General features: G+C 33.8%; 1 protein-coding gene across 1 annotated transcript in view; it reads right to left on the bottom strand.

The window, feature by feature from the left end:
- Nucleotides 1–16,206: 16,206 nt before the first annotated feature.
- LOC117172995 (NPC intracellular cholesterol transporter 2 homolog a-like) overlaps nt 16,207–19,838 on the bottom strand; it is a 72,652-nt gene continuing 69,020 nt past the window's right edge. Inside the window, exon 3 of the mRNA XM_033361336.1 lies at nt 16,207–16,522. Coding sequence (XP_033217227.1) covers nt 16,242–16,522 — 281 coding nt within the window. The 3' untranslated portion in view covers nt 16,207–16,241. The remainder of the gene's footprint in view (nt 16,523–19,838) is intronic.

Below are 19,838 nucleotides of genomic sequence, written 5' to 3'. Positions count from 1 at the left end.
TGAGCAAGCTTTATTGGCAAGACGCCGTGGTATGACTGAGCATGTTTCAACAGTAAGGTAAGAGTAGAAAAAATTCTGAAATTGTGTAAGAGGTCAGTGTTCGCGTAAAAAGACATCCTTAAATTTAATGCAGACAAAGTGGCCTATATTGCTCTTTTAAATTCAAAGAAGGTGGCCTACAAGAAGGCTTTCCAGAATGCTCTTGAATACGTCCCTTGAATACATCCTCTTGAATACGTCCCCTGGACGGTGAATACACACCCTCTGTTAGATTATCCGATTACTAGTCGTAAATCCGGCGGAATTTTAGAAAGTCCTTCCGGGGCTAGGTATGGTTTACCTGGAATCTCTTGTCAGGAGGACATGGAAAAATGAGGGGGTATCCTCTTCTTGGGGGCATATTCTTACGTGCATGATTTACAAGAAAGGTGATAAAAAGGATACTGGCTCATATAGGGATATCGAGTTTGTAAACAGTATAGCCAAGATATTTACACGGATCCTCCTGGATAGATTGCTGGAGTGGATGAATGAGTCACGATGTGTGCCGGTATTCCAGGCAGGATTTAGGGCTGTCCGAAGCTGTATAGATCAAATCTTTGTTTCCACTCCTAGGCACAAAATGTTTGCATGCTTTGTAGATTTTGAAAGAGCCTTTCCTTCAGTGCATCACAATCTACTGTGGAGCAAATTACTGACATTGGATGTCAGCACCAAATTCATTAAAATTGTGAAGAGTCTGTATGACGCGGCTAGGGTATCAGTTCGCACGTCGGAAGGCCTTACAACCCCGTTTGACGTTAATTGTGGTGTTCTGAAGGGTGAGTTTGTTAGCGCGGTCTTTTTTATTTTGACAATTAGTGACCTAGAAGACTTCTTGCAGAATCGAGGTGTGAGGGGAATCTCAATTGATCATCTGATTGAGGTTCTTCTCCTGGCCTATGCTGATAACATGATGTAAAATTAATCATCTGGAGGTCAATACATCTAAGACGAAGACCATGGTCTATCATAAGGAAAGGAAGCCTTCGATTCCAAATTTCACGTTGGATGGAAACCAGCTAGAGATGGTTAGGGAATACAATGACCTGGACAAGGTATTCCTGACCCCAGGCAACTTCGCTCTGGCCTAAACCAGAAGGGTGGCTGCTGCAAATATTGCAGTAGGTTCGACGTTGCAGGTTCTCCGAACGTCCAGGTCGGATTCTTGGCGCACCAAACAAATCTTGTACCAGAGCCTTGTTTCAAATGTTCTCTTCTATGCCATAGAAATTTCGGGGATAAGATATTGTGAAGGGGTGGAGATAATTCACAGTACCTTCTTCAAGAGAGTGTTGGGACTCCCTATACATACACCTGGGTATGCACTTAGACTGAAGCTCGGTCAAATCTCAACATCACATATTATCTAAAAGTTGGCCCTCAACTGGTTGGAAAAGATGCTGGGTATAGGCGAAAAAAGGCTTCCTAGAATATGCTTGAAACGCCTTCAGGCTACAGCAGATTCTAGTGCGGCAACCCACGAGTTCAATTGGGTGCTGCAGATTAAACACATGCTCTCCTTGTGTGGTTCGGAAAGCTTATGGCCTGGTGTAGACGTGGTAAGTTTGCAGTCCAATAAAGAGATAATTTTAACCAAATTTGTGGCCTATCTTAGAGATTTAGACTTGAACAGGCTTGAGCAAACTTCTTCGCCTCAAATGCTACCTTATCTCTGGATAAATCCAATGGAGCAACAGTACCTTAGCGGTGGGATTCCCTTTACATTTGTAAGGCTTCTCGCCCGGCTCGTCTCATAGGCTCAGTTCGGGGTAGATTTTCCATAGGAGATCTTAGTTTTGGATTTGTGGTGAGGCAGCTTTGATCAATCTGCAATCAGGGCGTGGAAGAGAACTTATTTCACCTTTTAGCGGAATGCCCGATGTCTAGAGATCTAAGATCGGATTGCTTTGGGTCATCGGTAGACCTTACAACCTCTGGTGCGTTCTGGATCGCTTTGCTAAATTCGTCGACCAACGCGGAATTGTGCCTTGTTGCTAGATACCTGTCTGGCTTTATTTTAACTTCAACCTCTTTCCACAGGTCGCGGACCTAAGCAAATATCGTATCTGTACTTACTTTCGATTTATGTCATGTATAATATGTTGTTGTTAAATAAATAAATATAAATTGATTAATTAATTTTCGTATAATAAATTCTATGATGTCAAGATAGCAATTATTTTATTTATTTTATTTTATTTAATGGAAGTTTTTTTCATTTTATATTTTTAAATTTCGCGGACTTTTACATTATTATGTTCAATTCTTAGAGCCAACCAATAAGAGTGTCGTAAAAGACCTAACGTTAGCTCACTTCTGTCGTTCACATCGATTTGATTAATATTTATATATAATTTGTATTTTAAATTTTATACCATATAACGTAAGTGAATATTTCGAGTAAGCTGTATCTATTATAATAGTTTAAAATTTATTTTGAAATATATTTTATGGCACATGATATTTTTTATGAATGTGCCAGTGAAATTCTATTCGTCTAATTTTGTTTTTCATTAGGAAACGTAATCTGGCTTAGAACTGCCGTCTTAACATCTAATAACCGAGAGAACAATTTTTCTGTCACTTTAAATTATAATTCTATTTTTATAAAGATGTTAGAATATATAATAATTAAGCAATTGGAAAATACATACGAGACTTGATTAGAAGAATAGTCTAAAAACCTGAAAGAAATTGCAGACCAGAAAAATAAAAATAATTACTAAATAATATTAAAGAACTGTATATAGACATTGCACTTAAAGTTTTATCAACTTGAATACAAATATAATATTATAAAGAAAAAAAATTATAACTCATAAAAGAATGTAAATTATAAGAAATAATTTTTGAATTAGTGGAAAATATATGAAAACGTAATTTAAATTACTCATGGACTTTTATCTGTGGTATTTATTAAAATTACTATGTACTGCAAAGTTATAAATACTTTCAATTCAAATTGTTCTTGTCCGAGCTAAGTTGCCATCAGTGCGCCTCGAAGTGACTATTGGCAAACAATGTCGAAAGGTGTTATCGGCGGGTGGCGGTGGGTAGAGGGGAAGTGACTTTTTTCGCCAGACGCGCAGTCTATATTTATGGCGGGTAACTTAGCCCGCACCGCATCTACGTTTATAATATCTGTGACACTATACACTTAAACAGTGTGCCCAGACTCAAGTATCCGGATTTATACAGCTGTATAAAAATTTTTAAAAATAAGTCGAAAATTCCTTTTACAAAAATCCGTTGAAATTTTAATTTTTGTGATGTAAAATATGTAAACTGGACCAATCAGGAGTGCGATATATACAGCCGTGTGTGTGATAGGGAGTCCGGCGCAGTGGAGTGACCGCTGTTTACCCGTCGCTAACCCCACCTCAGCGCTCGGTTCGATAACACCACGTGGAACTTCTGCTCACGTACGCACTATGTTGATACAACGCTCCTGATTGGTCCAACCTAAATATTTTAGAACTCGAAAAATAAAACTTCAAGTGAATTTTGAAAAAGGAAGTTTCGATTTATGTTTTTCATTTTTATACAGCTCTATAAATACGGGCACCTCAGTCTGGGACACTCTGTATTGCAGTCAAAGAGGATGGAGGAAACCTTTCTAGGAAAAGTTCTTTTCTCCCGCTGTATACAATATTTGACTTAATGCGATTTAAAATTAGCCTTACTTTGTCTCATTATGGTGAGAATGTAAGAACGTTTTCATTTTTCAATTCTAGTAAGAGCTTTTAGTTTCAAACCAAATTTAAAATATTTAAATTTACCACATCGAATTTTTAAAACCCTTAATATTATAGCTGTATAATTTTTAAATTAAAAACCTTAAAAATTAAACAATTTGAAAGAAATATGCCTGCCATTTAATCATTTCTCACTGAGACATAATAAATTGGACAAAAATTACGACATTATTTTACTGTTATTTCTCTATGTACTTTAGAATGGTATCATGTTTACATTGAGGATCGCACGGACTTAGATGGCAGTCTATTATTGAAAAAGATTGTTTATTCCTCAACACTAAAATTAAATATTTAAGAGAGAGTATGTTTTCTGAACTCTTTGGAGAATGTTGCAGGAAACTGGAAGATTTCAAATTAGACTTATATGTACATGATGAAAAAAAGCTATAAAACATGGTCAAACTTAAATCTTGCTTTTATAGAGTATGAGTCTTCTATTTGCATAGATTTAAACAAACCGATGCTGCTGGATAAGTTTAAAGCTGAGTCAAGATCTCGCTCGGATTTACGCCCAAAAATTCAGGTGAAAAACAGTACGATTTCCAAAAAAATCCAGATAGAAATTACTGCTGGTAGAAAACAGATTTTCAGGCTGAATTTCACGTGGAACTTGAATGAAAATATACTTCAATAAAATTAAGTTTTCAGGTGAGTTATTTCCAGTAAGTAACTGTTAGAAAAAATTTTGTTTATAATGTTATGAACTATTTAATGAATGAAAGTCATTTTTTCGTTTATTCGCAATGGTAAGCTATTCGAAATCCAAAAAGTTTGTACAAAATATTCATATATTATAGTTCCAAAACAATTATTTCAAAACGTGCATTTAAAAAAATGCTTAAATAATTGCTTAACAGCATCTATTCTTAAGTAACTGTACTCGCATATCAGTATTTGTCATGTCTCATACAAATGCTATGGATTTGAAATAGCTTATCATTTTCTAAATCACGAGAAAGCGACTTTATTACTTTATTTTATTTGTAACATTAAAATAAAATTTGTTTATTATCTAACCCACTGGAAATTATGTTAGTTATTGCATTTATTTTTAGCCGATTTTCATAAATTTGAAAGTCCTTACAGAAATGTTATCACTGAAAAGTTGGAAGAAAGTTTTAACTTTATTATGGGATATATGGATGGCTTACGTTAATTTCTAAAATAATAAGATAAAAGTCAATTAAGAAAAGTGTAATGTGTTCAAATATATTATCCTATGTTTCTCGATAAACAAGGTGTTTGCGTTAACATTAACAGAGTTTCATTACTAAAAAACGTACTCAATCTTTCATAAATATTTATATGCTTTCTGCTAAAGAATATAAATATTCTTAATCTAATTGCAAGAATGTAGTTGCGTTTCTTCTTTTTAAATATATTGTAATGATAACAGACAAAACACTCGTATGATTCTTTTTCCCCGCTAAAAGTTGTAAAAATAGTTTATTTGTCAGGTAATATGAAGAATTAAATTTTAATGGGATTTCTAAAGAACGTCGATGTATTACTCTAACCTAGGGATGGGCGATTGTTGAAAAGAATCGATCGATTAAAAAAATTTTAAAATCGATTGTTCTAATTAATTTACTTGGAAAAAAACTTTTTTTGTGGAAAAATATTAATTAATTTGAGATACATTATTACTTATTGTAAATCTAATGTTTATACTTTTTTGCAATAACTTCTTATATAATTATTTTAATAACTTTTCTTAGGGCTGATTTCATATAGAATATAGATACGTTATATGTATTTTGAAGACAAAAATGTTATCCTTGTTTTTATAATGATTGGAGGTTTTTATTACAGATCTGCTGTATGTAGTAGTGATGGGAAAAGTATTGATAAATATCTATATATATCGATACGCGACCGTATCGAAAAGTATCGAAACGTTTTTCTCTTAAAGATATTTATCGATATTTTTCTCTTCTGCTGCATCATCACCGTTGGGCCTCTTTCTGCAAGTGGCAACGCTAGCGGACCGAAAGAACCGAAAGGAGCTTCTACAAAGTACCCGTAAAGACTCCATTGGGTCCCCATTCGGCTCCTTTTTAAAATACTCAAAAAAAAAAACAGAAAGATCAACTTTTCAACAGTTGAAATTCGAAGTCTACGTTAAATTTTCTATTAGGAACTCACGGAGTAATCGCAAATTTTTTTTTTGCAGCGTTAAAAATTTTTTTAAATGTCGTTAACTTCTGCTGAAGGTGACTTCAAGCGCATTCATAATAGCTCAAGTATTATGTTGAGCGCGAAATTTAAAAATAAAATTCTCTCACTTGCATCGCAGCGTTGTTGTCTGAGGTTTCCACTACGTGGCCCTAGCACCCAGACAAAATTCTTAAAGTTACCGACGGAACGCTTATTAACTTCTTCTAAAAGAAGATGCACTTGAAGGCGCCTTCGGCCCATTGAAATAACAAGTATTTTATTTTAAAAATTTAAAGTTGATTTTGCTGTTTTTTTTTTAGTATTTTTAAAAAAGAACCGAATGGGGACCCAACGTGGTCTTTACGTGTGCTTTGTAGAGGCTCCATTCGGTTCCTTTAGTCCACCAGGAAACGAAAGCAAGGGATAAGGACGGCGCCTGAAAGGCCAATGAGCGGGACTTGGTGCATGCACAACTAATGCGTAGTTGCCTCATTTTCAAATTTCAGTTATTCAGACATTTAGTATTCACTGGCGTCGTTTCGTCTCACAGTTCCTTCAGAGCGAGTGAATTCGACAGCAGATAATACAATCACAGATAAAAGATCGCGTCTGTCTCCAAGTCAGGCTGAGCAGCTTTTTTTTGGAAGAGACCTTCGAGTTTCTGCAATTGCCAAACACATGAACACAAAAGGTTCTTACGTGGTCATAGAAAGCACTCGAATCTGTTCATATAAAATTTTGCAATACTCTAAGTTTTACAAAAAGCAATATTTTCAGTGCCTTAGAAAACACTTAAAACTAAATCTTTAATCGTCTTTTAATTATATTTGTAACTTAAATAAATTTATTGTCATTTTAAACTATTGCTTGAATGTGTTTCTCATTATTTTAATTTAAATCTAATTTGCCAAGCCACGAATTCGAGTCAGGTCAGGATGGCAAAGGGAGGGGGAAGTTATCGATAAATATCGATAATATCGACATCTTTTCAGAAAATATCGGTATATATCGATACATCATTTTACCGATATTTCCATCACAAGTATGTAAATGACCTTGTTGTACTGGTAACAGGAAAAATTGAGGGAACTTTAGTTGAAATAATTCGAAATACTTTCAACATTCTTAAAGATTAGTGAAACACCCGTGACCTCTCCACGTCAGCTGAGAATCTAGGAGTCATTTTTGACCCTAAACTAACCTAGAACCTACATGTCATTAGATAAGGTAATCGCTATACCAATTATAACGTATGATTCATTGATCTGGGCGCGACGAACCAGTTTTGTTAGTTTCCAGAAAAAGTTCGAGAGTCTACAAAGGGTCTTTTGTCTTGTAATTATTAAATCAATGAGAACAAACCAAGCAGTGTTATTGGGGTCCATCATAGGTATTCCACCGCTGCCTTTCTTGATCTTTATGATTTAATGAAGAGCCTATTGTCGAAGAATAATATCCTCTAAATACATTCTGATAACATGCTGTAAAAATACTCATCCATCGAGTCCTTTAAGGTGATCTTCCCGAAAAGGAAGGACTGGCATCAGGACCAGAGGAGAAGCAATTTATTCACAAGGGAAAGAATCGTCTGGTATACAGACAGCTCTAATAGTCCAGGCGCCCTGGCTAAAAAAGGCTCAGTTGGGGAGTTAAATGCGACCTAAGGTTTGACTATTGATTTTTCTAGTGCTAGGATATAGAACAAAAGCCTATATGTTTGCGGCCACGATTTCGGAGGCACTGTGTGTGTACACAATGCTTAAAGATTACAAAAACAGGTTTTTTGCTTGTTGCAACTAACATATGTGTCCTTTAGAAAAAAAGTATAATTGAAAATTTTAGGCCTTACAAATATCTACAAAATGGCGTGTCGTGCATTAATATTGGTTCATTAGTTTACCTAGAAAGAATTAAAATCGCCCGAAAGTGCCACTTTTTAAATATGCAATTATTATTGCAATAATTAATTAAGAAGTTTTACACTTCCAGAAAATATGTGCCCTATCACTCTCAAGAAGGGTGATCAACTTCAGCCCAAAATAATAATTAGTTTTCATAATAACTCATTTGTTATAAAAAAATTGACTAGTTTTCAACGAAATTTCAACAGATTTGACCGAAATTATCTAAACTAAATGTAGGCTATTGCCCTCTACGAGAGTTGCGTTATCAAGTCGACTTAACAGCAAAAGGATTGTTCATTATTCAATTGCACAAAATGGGTACAAAAAGAGAGTACATTTTTTGGTCATAAACAAATAGAATAACATTGTCAATTTCCACTTTGTGGAATCGGGATGAAATTTATTTGATTAGCGTTATTTTTAACATATTCTCAATAAGAAAAATTGTTGTAATTTCAGACGAGGGGGGGGGGAGATATTTTTTTCTTCAAAAATGATTTCTACTGCCATTTTTAATTTACTGAGCTGGAATTTACATAAAATATAGAATGTGACCTGCACTATTTGTTTTTAAATTTTCAAGGTAGTGCATTAATATTTTACTGTTGATTAGGTTGGCTGATTATGGGAAAAGAATCGACGTTTTCTATGGCGGCGGAGTGGAGGAAACCGCTACTGCCGTTCACTCGTTCGCGCCAGAATTCAATTCAGGCGTTCAAATTGAAAAAAGTTCGTACATTTCCGAAACCAATTGACATATGAAGATGTTTTTTTTTATTAAATTTGGGTTAGCTTTCCGTGCTGATTACAAATCTGTTGAGCGATTCTCGAAAAAATCATATCCTGTGTCACTAATGCACGAACTTCTTATTCATTTTCTTATATTTTATCAACAATTCATTGTTTACTGCATTTTGTGTGAAATCTGCCTTGCTGTTTACAACAAATACATATAATAAATTATCCTAGAAAAGAATTTTTGGAGAATTTTCAAAATTTGGCCTGTAAACCAAAGAAAGTTCATGTTTCTCGTTTCTAATGTAAAAAATTAAGTTATTAGAGTTTTTAAATACGAAGAAAGCTTATAGTTTGTATGAAAATAATATTTGCAGCAATTTTTTCCGCATAATAACTTAATTTTTCAGATTAGAAAAAAGAAATATGTATTTTCTTTGGTTTGTAGTCCACATTTAAAAAATTTTCCGATAATGCTTTTCTAGGATAATTTATTAAATGCATTTGTTATAAACAGTAAGGCAGATTTTACATAAAATGCAGTAAACAATAAATTGTTGGTAAACAATTCGTACTGGGCAAATTTCCTACCGTATTTCAAACTGAAATCGTAGCCATTATGGTTTACGTATTTATGGTTTACATTTAGTTTACGTCAAGACTTTTCTGGCGTTGCCTACAAGAATTTATCGAAGTGTAGGGTAAAAACTGGGTCAACTTTTTCGGGGTTCCTTGTCATGAGAATATTGAAGGTAACGAGAAAACAGGTATGCTTGAAAAAATTGGAAAACATTAGTCTCTATAATTAGTTGAAAGTGCGTTCCTGCCCGGTATCTAATTGCAAATACCAAGTATTTTTCTACCCGGTATATTCTTGCAAATCCTAGTCCTTCTGTCTGCATGAATCCTACGCTTCTCCACGTCTATTCTTTTCTATTGTTTCTGAAATATAAGATAGCCCTATCCTTCCGGATCCTTGTCGATCTATCCAAACGAATCCATCCTAATATATAGGTAAATTTTAATATCTATATAATCTATAAACTATAATAATTAATACAGATTCTTTTTTTATGATGGATAATTTTATTGAAATTTAAATATTTCTTACTTATAATACATATGAAAGCAATCAATAATTTCAATGTTGAATCGTTAAAATTTGAACAGAAATAAAAAAATATATGAATATTTAAATTAAATATTTAACCATACCCGTGTGAAAAAATGAAGGGTGCCTCCGTCAGGGCCCTTATGGATTGCCCTCATGCCTTATGGAATCCATGAAAGCAATCATGGCGTGGTCCCTTATGGAAACGACATGCTAATCCATAGAGGCCCAACATGGGCTTCCCTCATGGATCAACTGGCACAGTACTACCCCAATAGGAAATTCACCATGGGCGCAGTACTACGTTAGTGCTAACTAGTACCACACGGAAAAATTTAGTCGCTTAAAATTTAGGCAATTATTTGAAGAATCTTGGACAGAGAGAAAAGTCTAAAAATGTTTTAATGCCTTAAAGAAATAATAGAAAACTATTTATGAGATGTAGAATAAAGTCTACTAATATTTAAAAACGGAGTCGCAGAAAAAAAGTCGAGGAAGTCTTATGTAAAAGTATTTTATGAACTAGGCGATCTTCTCTAAGAAATACTCTAAAGGTTAACAATATTTGAAAGAGTTTCTCTAGAGTTTACATGACAGTCGAGGAATTTGAAAGATATAGGATTTAAAACATAATTTTCTACATTATAGTTTAAAGTTGATCAGATTTTATATTATTTTAATCGTAGTCTTAGAATTCTTGCTGAAGATAATTTAGGAGACGAGAAATCAAAGAACTGAGACACCTCAGTTTATAGAACTTCGTCGATAGTCGAAGAAAACGAGAGGTGATGCGCGCCAGTGTTCACGTAGATAGTTCACTTCTGATCTTTTACATTTATGAACTGAATTAGAATTTAATTTTATAAGCAGCAGATTTGAAATTTATTTATTTCTAATTTTAGTAACTTCGAAAGGAATGAAAAGTTTAGAATGTAACGCCTCTTCAATGAAATTACAAATTTTGTAATTTATTACTTGAAAACGTACAAATTTAAGAAGTCTAAAAGTTTGTAAGTTAAAAAAATTAGAAATTTTAAATAGAATATATTAAAACTAGCCATATTTAGGAATCTATTTCATAAAATTTATGAAATTGTTTATAAAATTGCCTAGTTGTATACTTTTAAAGGCTTGAATTTTACAGGACTCAATTTTGATGGACTGAAGATTTCAAATCTTTTCATTGTCAAAGCTCATAATTTAAATAAATAATTTTAAAGCTTAGTAAGTGTGATAAATTCTTTTAGTTAAACAAACAATAAAATTATTTATTTATAAATATTAATACTTTTTAAAGGATTTTCGTCGAAAATCTGGGTTGTTCGGAAAGTAATTTCTCTCAAATTTTTCAAATCCTTTAAAATATTTTGAAATACCTAGAATTTTTTTTAAGATTTCTAAAGTACTTTGGGATTTTTTTAAAGTGGGATTCAAGTCTGCAAATTTTTAATTATCAACTTGGCAGTTTATTTATAAAAAATTAATAATCATAAGTAAATTGAAAGCGTTCAAAATTTAAGTGTATGTTTTTTTCAATTGGACAATCTGTAAATTAAATTATTTCAGACTGAAATTTAGAAAACATAAAATTTTTAAAACATTAAAAATGTAACTGTTTGCAGATGAATTAAACTATTAAAGATTTTTTTTAAATCCAAAGTACTTTAGATAATAGATAATAGACTATTAGATAATAGTAATAATATCCGTATTATATATACCTGAAAAACATAACCTCAAAATCGACGCATACATGAAATTAAGAATCACGCGAAACATTAAAATCGAAAAATTCTTTCAAATGCGGATCGAGATATAAATAGAAGAACACCGAAGTTTTCCGAATCTTTCTTATCGGCAATCATCGTGCAGCAGAAGACCTGAGAAAACCGAAGTTCCAATCGTGCATTTTCGGCTTACACGCCAACTAACAGTGGTAATCATGCACCTTCTGTTTTGCGGCTCCCGAACGGTAGGTATAGTGGGGGTACATTTTTAGCTCGGTCTGCAGCTCTGAATAATATTATAAATTACATTACAATTGAAAGAATGACTGAATAAGCTTCCTAACACTTTCGTGCCTATAATATTGTTAAGTATAGGTAAATTACATTTAAAATCAATCAAAGATTTTGTTTATACAAGCTTTTTCAACAGTGAGACATTTTCGGGGCCTTTAATACTACAGATAAGGCTCTGATTCTCACAAGCGGTGAAAAAAACATCTAGTGAGTATATAAGGGCTGTTCGAATATTGACATTCAGCGTGCGAAACTGCGTTAGTCCGTCAGTCTATACAGCGTTATGTGTGGTAGTGTTAAGTTCGTTTAGTATAGGTTTGCGAATAAGCCATAATGTCGGGTACGCTGCAAAAATATTGTGTGTATGAATGGATGTGTGTGTGTATATGCATAGAAGCGTGGGTGTGTGTTGAACTTATGACGCTATGAACAATTTTTTTTTCTTTTCTGTCTTCTCGATTTTCTTCGACTGTTGCTGAGACTCTCGTCAACTGGATTCGAATTTTGATACTGCTGTTTATTTAAACTCTGCAATTAACATTTTTTGATTATTCTAAAATGTGTCATAATTTCTAGATAATTATTGATCACATTCTTCAACAAGGAAGTTTTAAAACTTTATTCGACTTCTTCTCGTATCCGAGACTAATATATAAAGTCGACGAATTTTCAAGCGACTAATTCTTTCCGTGAATACTGCTATATTCTAACGATATGACAAAAAAGGGATTAAAAAAATAAATATGAATTGATTGCGAGTATTTTGACTGCTAATATTAATACTCTTGTTAAGAGTGAATACATATATTACATTTTTAAACATTATGTCACAAATAAAATTTCGAACACTACAGGGTATCGAACCTACATATCTATACCTTAATCTATCGTCTAACAGTCGGGAGTGCTAACTACTGCGCTAAACCGACTTTTTCTAATTATTTATTATTATACGACGTTATGTAAATGTAAAATACACGAATTGTTAACAGAAATATCAATAAAATAATTATTAAATAAATAATTTAAATCGATTACTATTTTTCTTCGTGTAACATTTCGTTTTTTCACGTTGTAGACTACTTTACAACTTTTTATAATGACACATGAACCATATTTTTAGACTATTTTTTTATGTCCATTTTTTAGTATATAAAATATTTTCTCTTCCGGCTTAGAAATTATAATCGTTGATCCGTAAGGGCAACCGAGCAGGGCCCCTAACGGGGGCCTCTATGGAACATCTATATTGTCAGAGTTCGAATTTCAGAAAAGGTTAACGAATTTTTGTCAGAAATTCATTGTTTGTAAGTCTGAACTCGTGAAACCTTCAAATTTCTGGTGTCAACAAAATATACGTCCTTCGGACTTTGAAATTTTAATCGTTAATCCGTGAGAGCAACCGAGCTGGTCTCCCTGCGGGGGCCCCTATGGACCATTCATATTGTGTGATTTCGAATTTCAGAAAAGTGTCATTCAATTTTAGACAGAAAATCATTATTTGTTAATCTGAACTCAGGAAACCTTGAAATTATTAGTGTTGAAAAAATATTCAACCTTCGAACTTAAAAATTTTTATTCTTGATCCGTGAGGGCAATCGAGATGGGCCCTCACCGGGGACCCTCATAGAACACCTATATGGTGAAAGTTTGAATTTCAGAAAAGAGTCATTTAATTTTTGACAGAAATTCACTGTTTGTAAGTCTGAACTCGTGAAACCTTTAAATTTCTGGTGTCAAAAAAAGATACGTACTGTGGACTTTGAAATTTTAATCGTTGACCCGTGAGGGCAAACGAGCTGGGTCTCCTGTAGGGGCCACTATGAAACATCCATATTGTGCGATTTCAAAATTTAAAAAAGTGTCATGCAATTTTTAACAGAAATGCATTGTTTGTAAGTCTAAACTCATGAATACTTAAAATTAGTAGTATAAAACAAATATTCACCCTTCGAACTTAGAAATTTTGATCGTTGGTCCGTGAGGGTAACCGAGCTGGGCCCTCGACGGGGGCCCTCGTCGAATTTCCACGCGTGGAACATTCATGCGGGGCCCCGTTGGGGTATTATTAAATTTTAAATTAGTTAAATTTAAATATTTTATTGAAACATTTTTAAATTTACCTATGTATATAAAATTGGTAAAACAAAAAAATAGAAAAAATATTTTCCTGCGTTAGCCCTGGATTTTCAGCAAAAAAGCTTAATTGACATTTTGTCGACGAAATCTAAGCGATACATTAGCGTAATTAGCCAAAACGTTCCGTATAGGCAAGGGTGTGATTGTTCAGGTAGGGTTTGAATACCCAGCGAGTGCGATTTTTTTAATAGCATTTAAGCATGCTATTATCTTTGTAAGTGACCGTGCGTGCAATTACGTAATCTCAAAAATAGATTAAGTATAGTTATTATATGTAAAATATTTGTTTGCAAATTTATCTATCCTTCAACCTCCTGATAAAAGCTACATGGGAACCGGGTATAAATCGGGATGAAAAACCGGGTGCAATTCTAATAGGAATACGATAACGGTATACACTGGATACAAGCCTTGTAGAAACCACACAGCTCCGGATAAGACCCATACAGGGACCGGGTACGAAAATAATACCACACCAGATATAACCCGGTCATGTACTGGGTATAAACCGTGGCAAAAACCTGAGTCCATTTTGAATAGGAATACGACAAGAATCGGGTATAAGTATTTCAAATTACCAGATACAAACTTAATATAAAACCACACAGCTCCGGATAAGACCCATGTAGAGACCGAGTACGGATAGAAACCGGGGATAAAAACCGGTACATTTCCGAAAGAACCGGATAAGATCGAACTTCTACTTGGTTATTATCTGGAATATACCCGTCATTTTAAGGAGTGAAGTTAACTAAGGAAATTAAAGTTGTGCAAGAGAGCGAAAAAATATTGTATAAACGCGAAATCGCAATAAAAAATCCGCTCTCGAGCTGTTTTATTACTTGATCGATGCCAAAAAAGTTTGATTGAAAAGAAACTACCAGTCACGAAAACACTACATTTTAGTTTTAATGTTAGAATTTTATAGCTTTTGAAAAGGCTCTTAAAATTGTGGAAAAAATTATAATTTTCATTTTTTGCACACGTTCCTGACACGTGAAGTTGTTGAACAGCAAGAAAAAAAAGTTTTCTCCACAAAAATTATTCAGTTCCGAGAAATTCAATATTCACTGAGACAGTGCCACAGTGTGAGCGGCGATATTTCCCTTTTAGACAATGGTTAATAAGAGAATTTACATTTTTCGTTATTGAACTATGAAGATATGGAAGTACATGCCTTTCGCGAATAAAATAAAGTATAATTCAATCACAAACGTTTTTATTTTTTATGTATATGAAAATGTAACTTTAAAAGGTATTGCCACCATAACAAAATTATTTCGAGCATGTCCTTAACACTATGTTTATTTGAATTCTTGAGACTTTAAAAAAAACCCATTCTGCAAAATTTCCAGTTACCTCATTTTGCTTTTCCACCATTCACGTAGAAAAAAATTGAATTTTCGATTACATAAATATAAAAAATGACACATATCGAAAACGGCTCCGTCAATTTTTTTTTGGTTCGTTGTTAATTAAAATAATAAATAAATTTTCAATATTATGAAGAAAATTTACAGTACAAGTAGCTTAAAGTTGAATCATGTTATGACCCACCATGGAACAGTAATTGGGACAGTTTTGGATGAGTCGTTATGTACAGTCGTTGTAAGAATTTACCTATTGGAGTAGCAGAAGTTAGTTAAATAGTTGCGTTTTTCACTTTTTTAAATCTTTCTTTTGGTTTTTGTCCTGAACGACTGGTCATATGCAAATTTCAGTGGATGAAAAAGATTTATTTTATCGATATCTAGAAACTTTTCTTACCACATTTTTGATCAAATAAATACTTTTAAAGAAAAATGAAAATATTAATTTTCCCGCTGGTCTCAAATTGAAATTCTATTTCTTTATTTTTCACCCACCCGTGGTTCTATAATCCGTCACATTATTATCAATAAATTAATTTTACATGATAACTTTGTGAAGTTTTTCGCCTGGGGTGGTAGATAGAGAGATTAATCAACAACCTGGGTCGGAGCAGGATGGCGGAAAGAACATGTTGTTTAAATAAATAACGCGGGAATTTGATATCAATCTAAAAATCTAAGGCCCCCCTTCCATTAGAGCCTCCAAAAACTCACTTCCTAATCGAGTTATATAATTTACAATTTAAACGTTAGATCTATATCATTTCTCGTTACCACGAAAACCCTCTACCCTGAGATAGGAATTTTTAGGCTAAGAGTTTATTCGTCGAGTGACACTGGGTGTTATCCCTAATTCTACTCTAAATTGTTAAGAACATTTATGCAGAATAGTTAATAAAATAGATAGGATATATATATATATATTTAAATTATACATAAATTTTATTTCTTTAAATAAAATATTTACATTGGACATTGTTTCTCGATGAAAAATATTTTAATTTTTACATCCTCGATTTATCTGCCACTCTGGCAGCAATTTTGAAGCATACTTGTACGTTACCATCGTCACCAATTAAGGAGAATTCGATTTTCAATTTAATTTTGGGGTAAGACGGCAATACTGGCATGTGTAAAGCGTATGTAACCTCTTCACTCTCATCCAAAGGACACTCAGCATTCGTCAAAGTTTCACATGCGTCTTTTTGGCCTAAAGGATAATCAACTGTTATCGAGTCTAGTACATAGGCTTTAACTTTTGGCTTCAAGGCTTCTGTTCTGGAAGCTGCAAAATACATATTAATTCTTAGTAAATGTTAATAAATTTTAAAAAATGTGATATAAGTTGGCCGAATTTTTGGAGGGCAATTTAGGAGTTTTCTTTCATTTTATAGGCAAGAATCCAAATTCTAGATTTTTAAACTCCCAATGCCCCACTCCAATGGGACTAAAAACGGAAGTTGATAAGGTTCATGAAAAATCCAGAATAAAGTTCCGAAAGCGTCGGACCTCCGATTTTTCCGAAACTAAGTATACATATGTATTTTGATGCGCTAATTACGAATATGATAGTAAAAATTGGTGAAAATTTGATTTTCATGGAACAACCTATAAAAAAGTATAAAATCATGGGTTTTTAATTGATTTCTGTTAATAATAGAAATTTTGAAAAATATTTCAGACAAAAGTTGTGCATCATATCAGAATGCACATTTTATCCAATATTACTTTTTAGCCTATGAATGATAGTTTTCGGGATATTCGACGTTAAAGATGAAAAATCACAAACATTTCATATTTCTTAAAATACGAGGTCTGTTAAAAAAATACGCGGATTGAGGTCATAAAAAAAGTACTTTATTTGGAAGTTACAATTCTTGGTCTCCTTCAAAATACTCTCCTCCCCAATGCACACACTTATCCCAACGGTGTTTCCACTTATTGAAAGAGTCCTGGTACGCTTCTTTTGTGATGGCTTTCAGCTCCTTCGTCGCATTTGCCTTAATCTCCGAAATCGTCTCAAATCTTCTTCCTTTGAGGGGTTTTCTTAGTTTTGGAAACAAGAAAAAGTCACAAGGAGCAAGGTCAGGTTTTCGCAGTGACGCGGTGCATCTTCAATTTTTCGGTCAAAATCTCGTAACAAGACCCAATTGATATCCCACACTCTTCGGCAAGCTCCCTAATGGTCAGACGTCGATTTTCGCGCACCAGGATGTTGATCTTGCCAACGTGTGGGTTGTCAGTTGACTTTGAATAACGCCCAGGACGCTCATCATCGTCAATCGACTATCGGCCACCCTTGAAACGTTCATGCTACTTGAAACATGCAGTACTCTTCATGGCAACATCACCGTTTTCCGTGTTGAGCATGTCAAATGTTTCAGTTGCAGATTTCCCGAGTTTCACACAAAATTTCACAGTAATTCGTTGCTCTTTCAGGCTGTCCATTTTACAATCCGACAACCAAAAAAACACTCTTTACTTAAAACCGTGTAGCTTATCAACAAATGAAGATATCTACGACTGGAATACCGCGTTTTAAACAGTTGATCTGCACAAACTACATTATAACCATGATTAGTACCACCCCCGATAACAAGTTTTAAAGGGGGATATATCTGACCTACATTATTTCTGTGACCAGTAACAGGGGTGCCATACCACCCCCTTCCTATGAAACGTTGGAAAGGGAAACCTACGTGACCTATATTATTTCTATAATCGGTGACAGGAGTGACTATTACAACAATGATGACAACATAATCACTACACATCTAAATATCACGCGTTGCAAATACGGGCGCACATTTCAAAGAGTTTTACGCGAGAAATTATGTTTGCACCTGCGTGCAGTAGATGTATTTTAGAAACAAATAAGCAAATACATAGAAATCCTTCAAAATTAAAAAAAAGTATGTGTAAAACGGAAATCTATGCCCTCAAACTGTTTTTCCATGCAAACATGAGTGATATGCATACTCTTTTCCTCGCGGTACTCAAAGTTGATGTTGCAATGAACAGCGGCCTGCGAGGCCCGGCTTGCCTTTTTGTGTAAATTATAAAAATATACACGTTTCTGTGGAGCACTCCATAAATGGAATTTTCAGAAAACTTGATTTTTTTAATGTATTTAGACTTCGCCAAAAGAAATTTCCATGCACAAGCCAATACTTGATACCCAACTCTTTGTAACTCGAAAATTGTGAGCCGCCGGGCCTCTGAGACCCGCCTGCCTTTTTGAGGGTTAAAAAACTCGAAAAAACAGCAAAATAAACATTTAAATTGTTGAAATTCGGATTCTACGTTCAAATTCCCTATAGAACGTCACGGAATAATTGCAATAGTTTTTTTTTTTGCAACGGTAAAAAGTTAAAAAAGTGTAAAACGTATACCGCCTGTTGACTGCTACTTACAGACGATGCGTTCGAAGTGTGGCAGTCCACAGGCGTGTTTTCGTGACAGTTAAGGAAGGCAATTATACAATAAATTTAGAACTTGCTATACTTTTTGATTCACTATACCCATTTTAAATTATTAAGGCTATAATTTTGTATCAAATTACTTAAATTTTGGATTGATTATAAGCAATAAATTCTTCTTTGCATAAAAGTACATCGCACTCTTCACACATGAAAATTGTCCTTTGTATTAATCCTTTCATTTTGCAGACTTGACATCTTTTAGGATTTTTAGTTTGTTTTTTATCAAGCAACGAAGAAAACTTTCAACAAAATTATTTCAAAATGGATAGAAAGTGACAGGTTTATGATATGAGAACCATCAAATAGAACATAACCTCATAAAAAGAAACATATCATTGAACAAAATACCTTTGAGTGGAAGAATTGTTCAAATTTCATTTAATTTACATTTAACTAAGGTAACGTTGTGTATTAAAATGAGTTTTTGCCAATTTTCATGCAATTTTCGGGCCTAAAAGGTCATTTCAAATTCCGCAATAGTAAAAACGAGAAATTACCCAGATAACAATTCTAGTGCACCATGTGCGCAGGTCACAGGCACGTCATGCATATTTTCACGCACGACGTGCGTTCAGATCAGAAGTAGATGTCTCGTTCATGGAGGCGTATATGCCAGGCATTTCGCGTAACGCAAGTGCATGCGCGCATGGCGCAAGCACTCAAAACTCAAAACAAAAAAGTTAGATGTATAAAATTTTAACTCACAAGATATCAATTATTTCTGCGACAACTGCTTTCCCTTCCGTAATTCGTTCACTTACCCTATTAAATACGTCATAATTATCCATTTCTGGAATAAAACCTTCAAAATAAATCTTTTTTGTACATTATTTTATTATAAATAAACAATTTTAAGACCCTCTTCGCACGCGCAGAGGATAATAACCTATTTAATATTCTTGTGACAAATACAAGATCAATATAAATCTCCGTCGAATATGCGAAAAACTTTAGTCGTTAGACTTTCAGAACAAGCACTATAAAGTCCGCCAATGATGACAATGTGGCCGCCATAAGCCAGGGATGCATTTTGCAGTACAATTGTACTGAAACAGTACATTTTCAAACTTTGCAGTACGGAAGTACCACTTATCAAATTCAGTACAATCGAGTTAGTAC

Source organism: Belonocnema kinseyi, chromosome 5, assembly GCF_010883055.1.
Source record: "Belonocnema kinseyi isolate 2016_QV_RU_SX_M_011 chromosome 5, B_treatae_v1, whole genome shotgun sequence".
NCBI classification, from domain to species: domain Eukaryota; kingdom Metazoa; phylum Arthropoda; class Insecta; order Hymenoptera; family Cynipidae; genus Belonocnema; species Belonocnema kinseyi.
The sequence above is the reverse complement of the archived record's forward strand: the minus strand, read 5'-3'. Positions and strand labels throughout refer to the sequence as shown.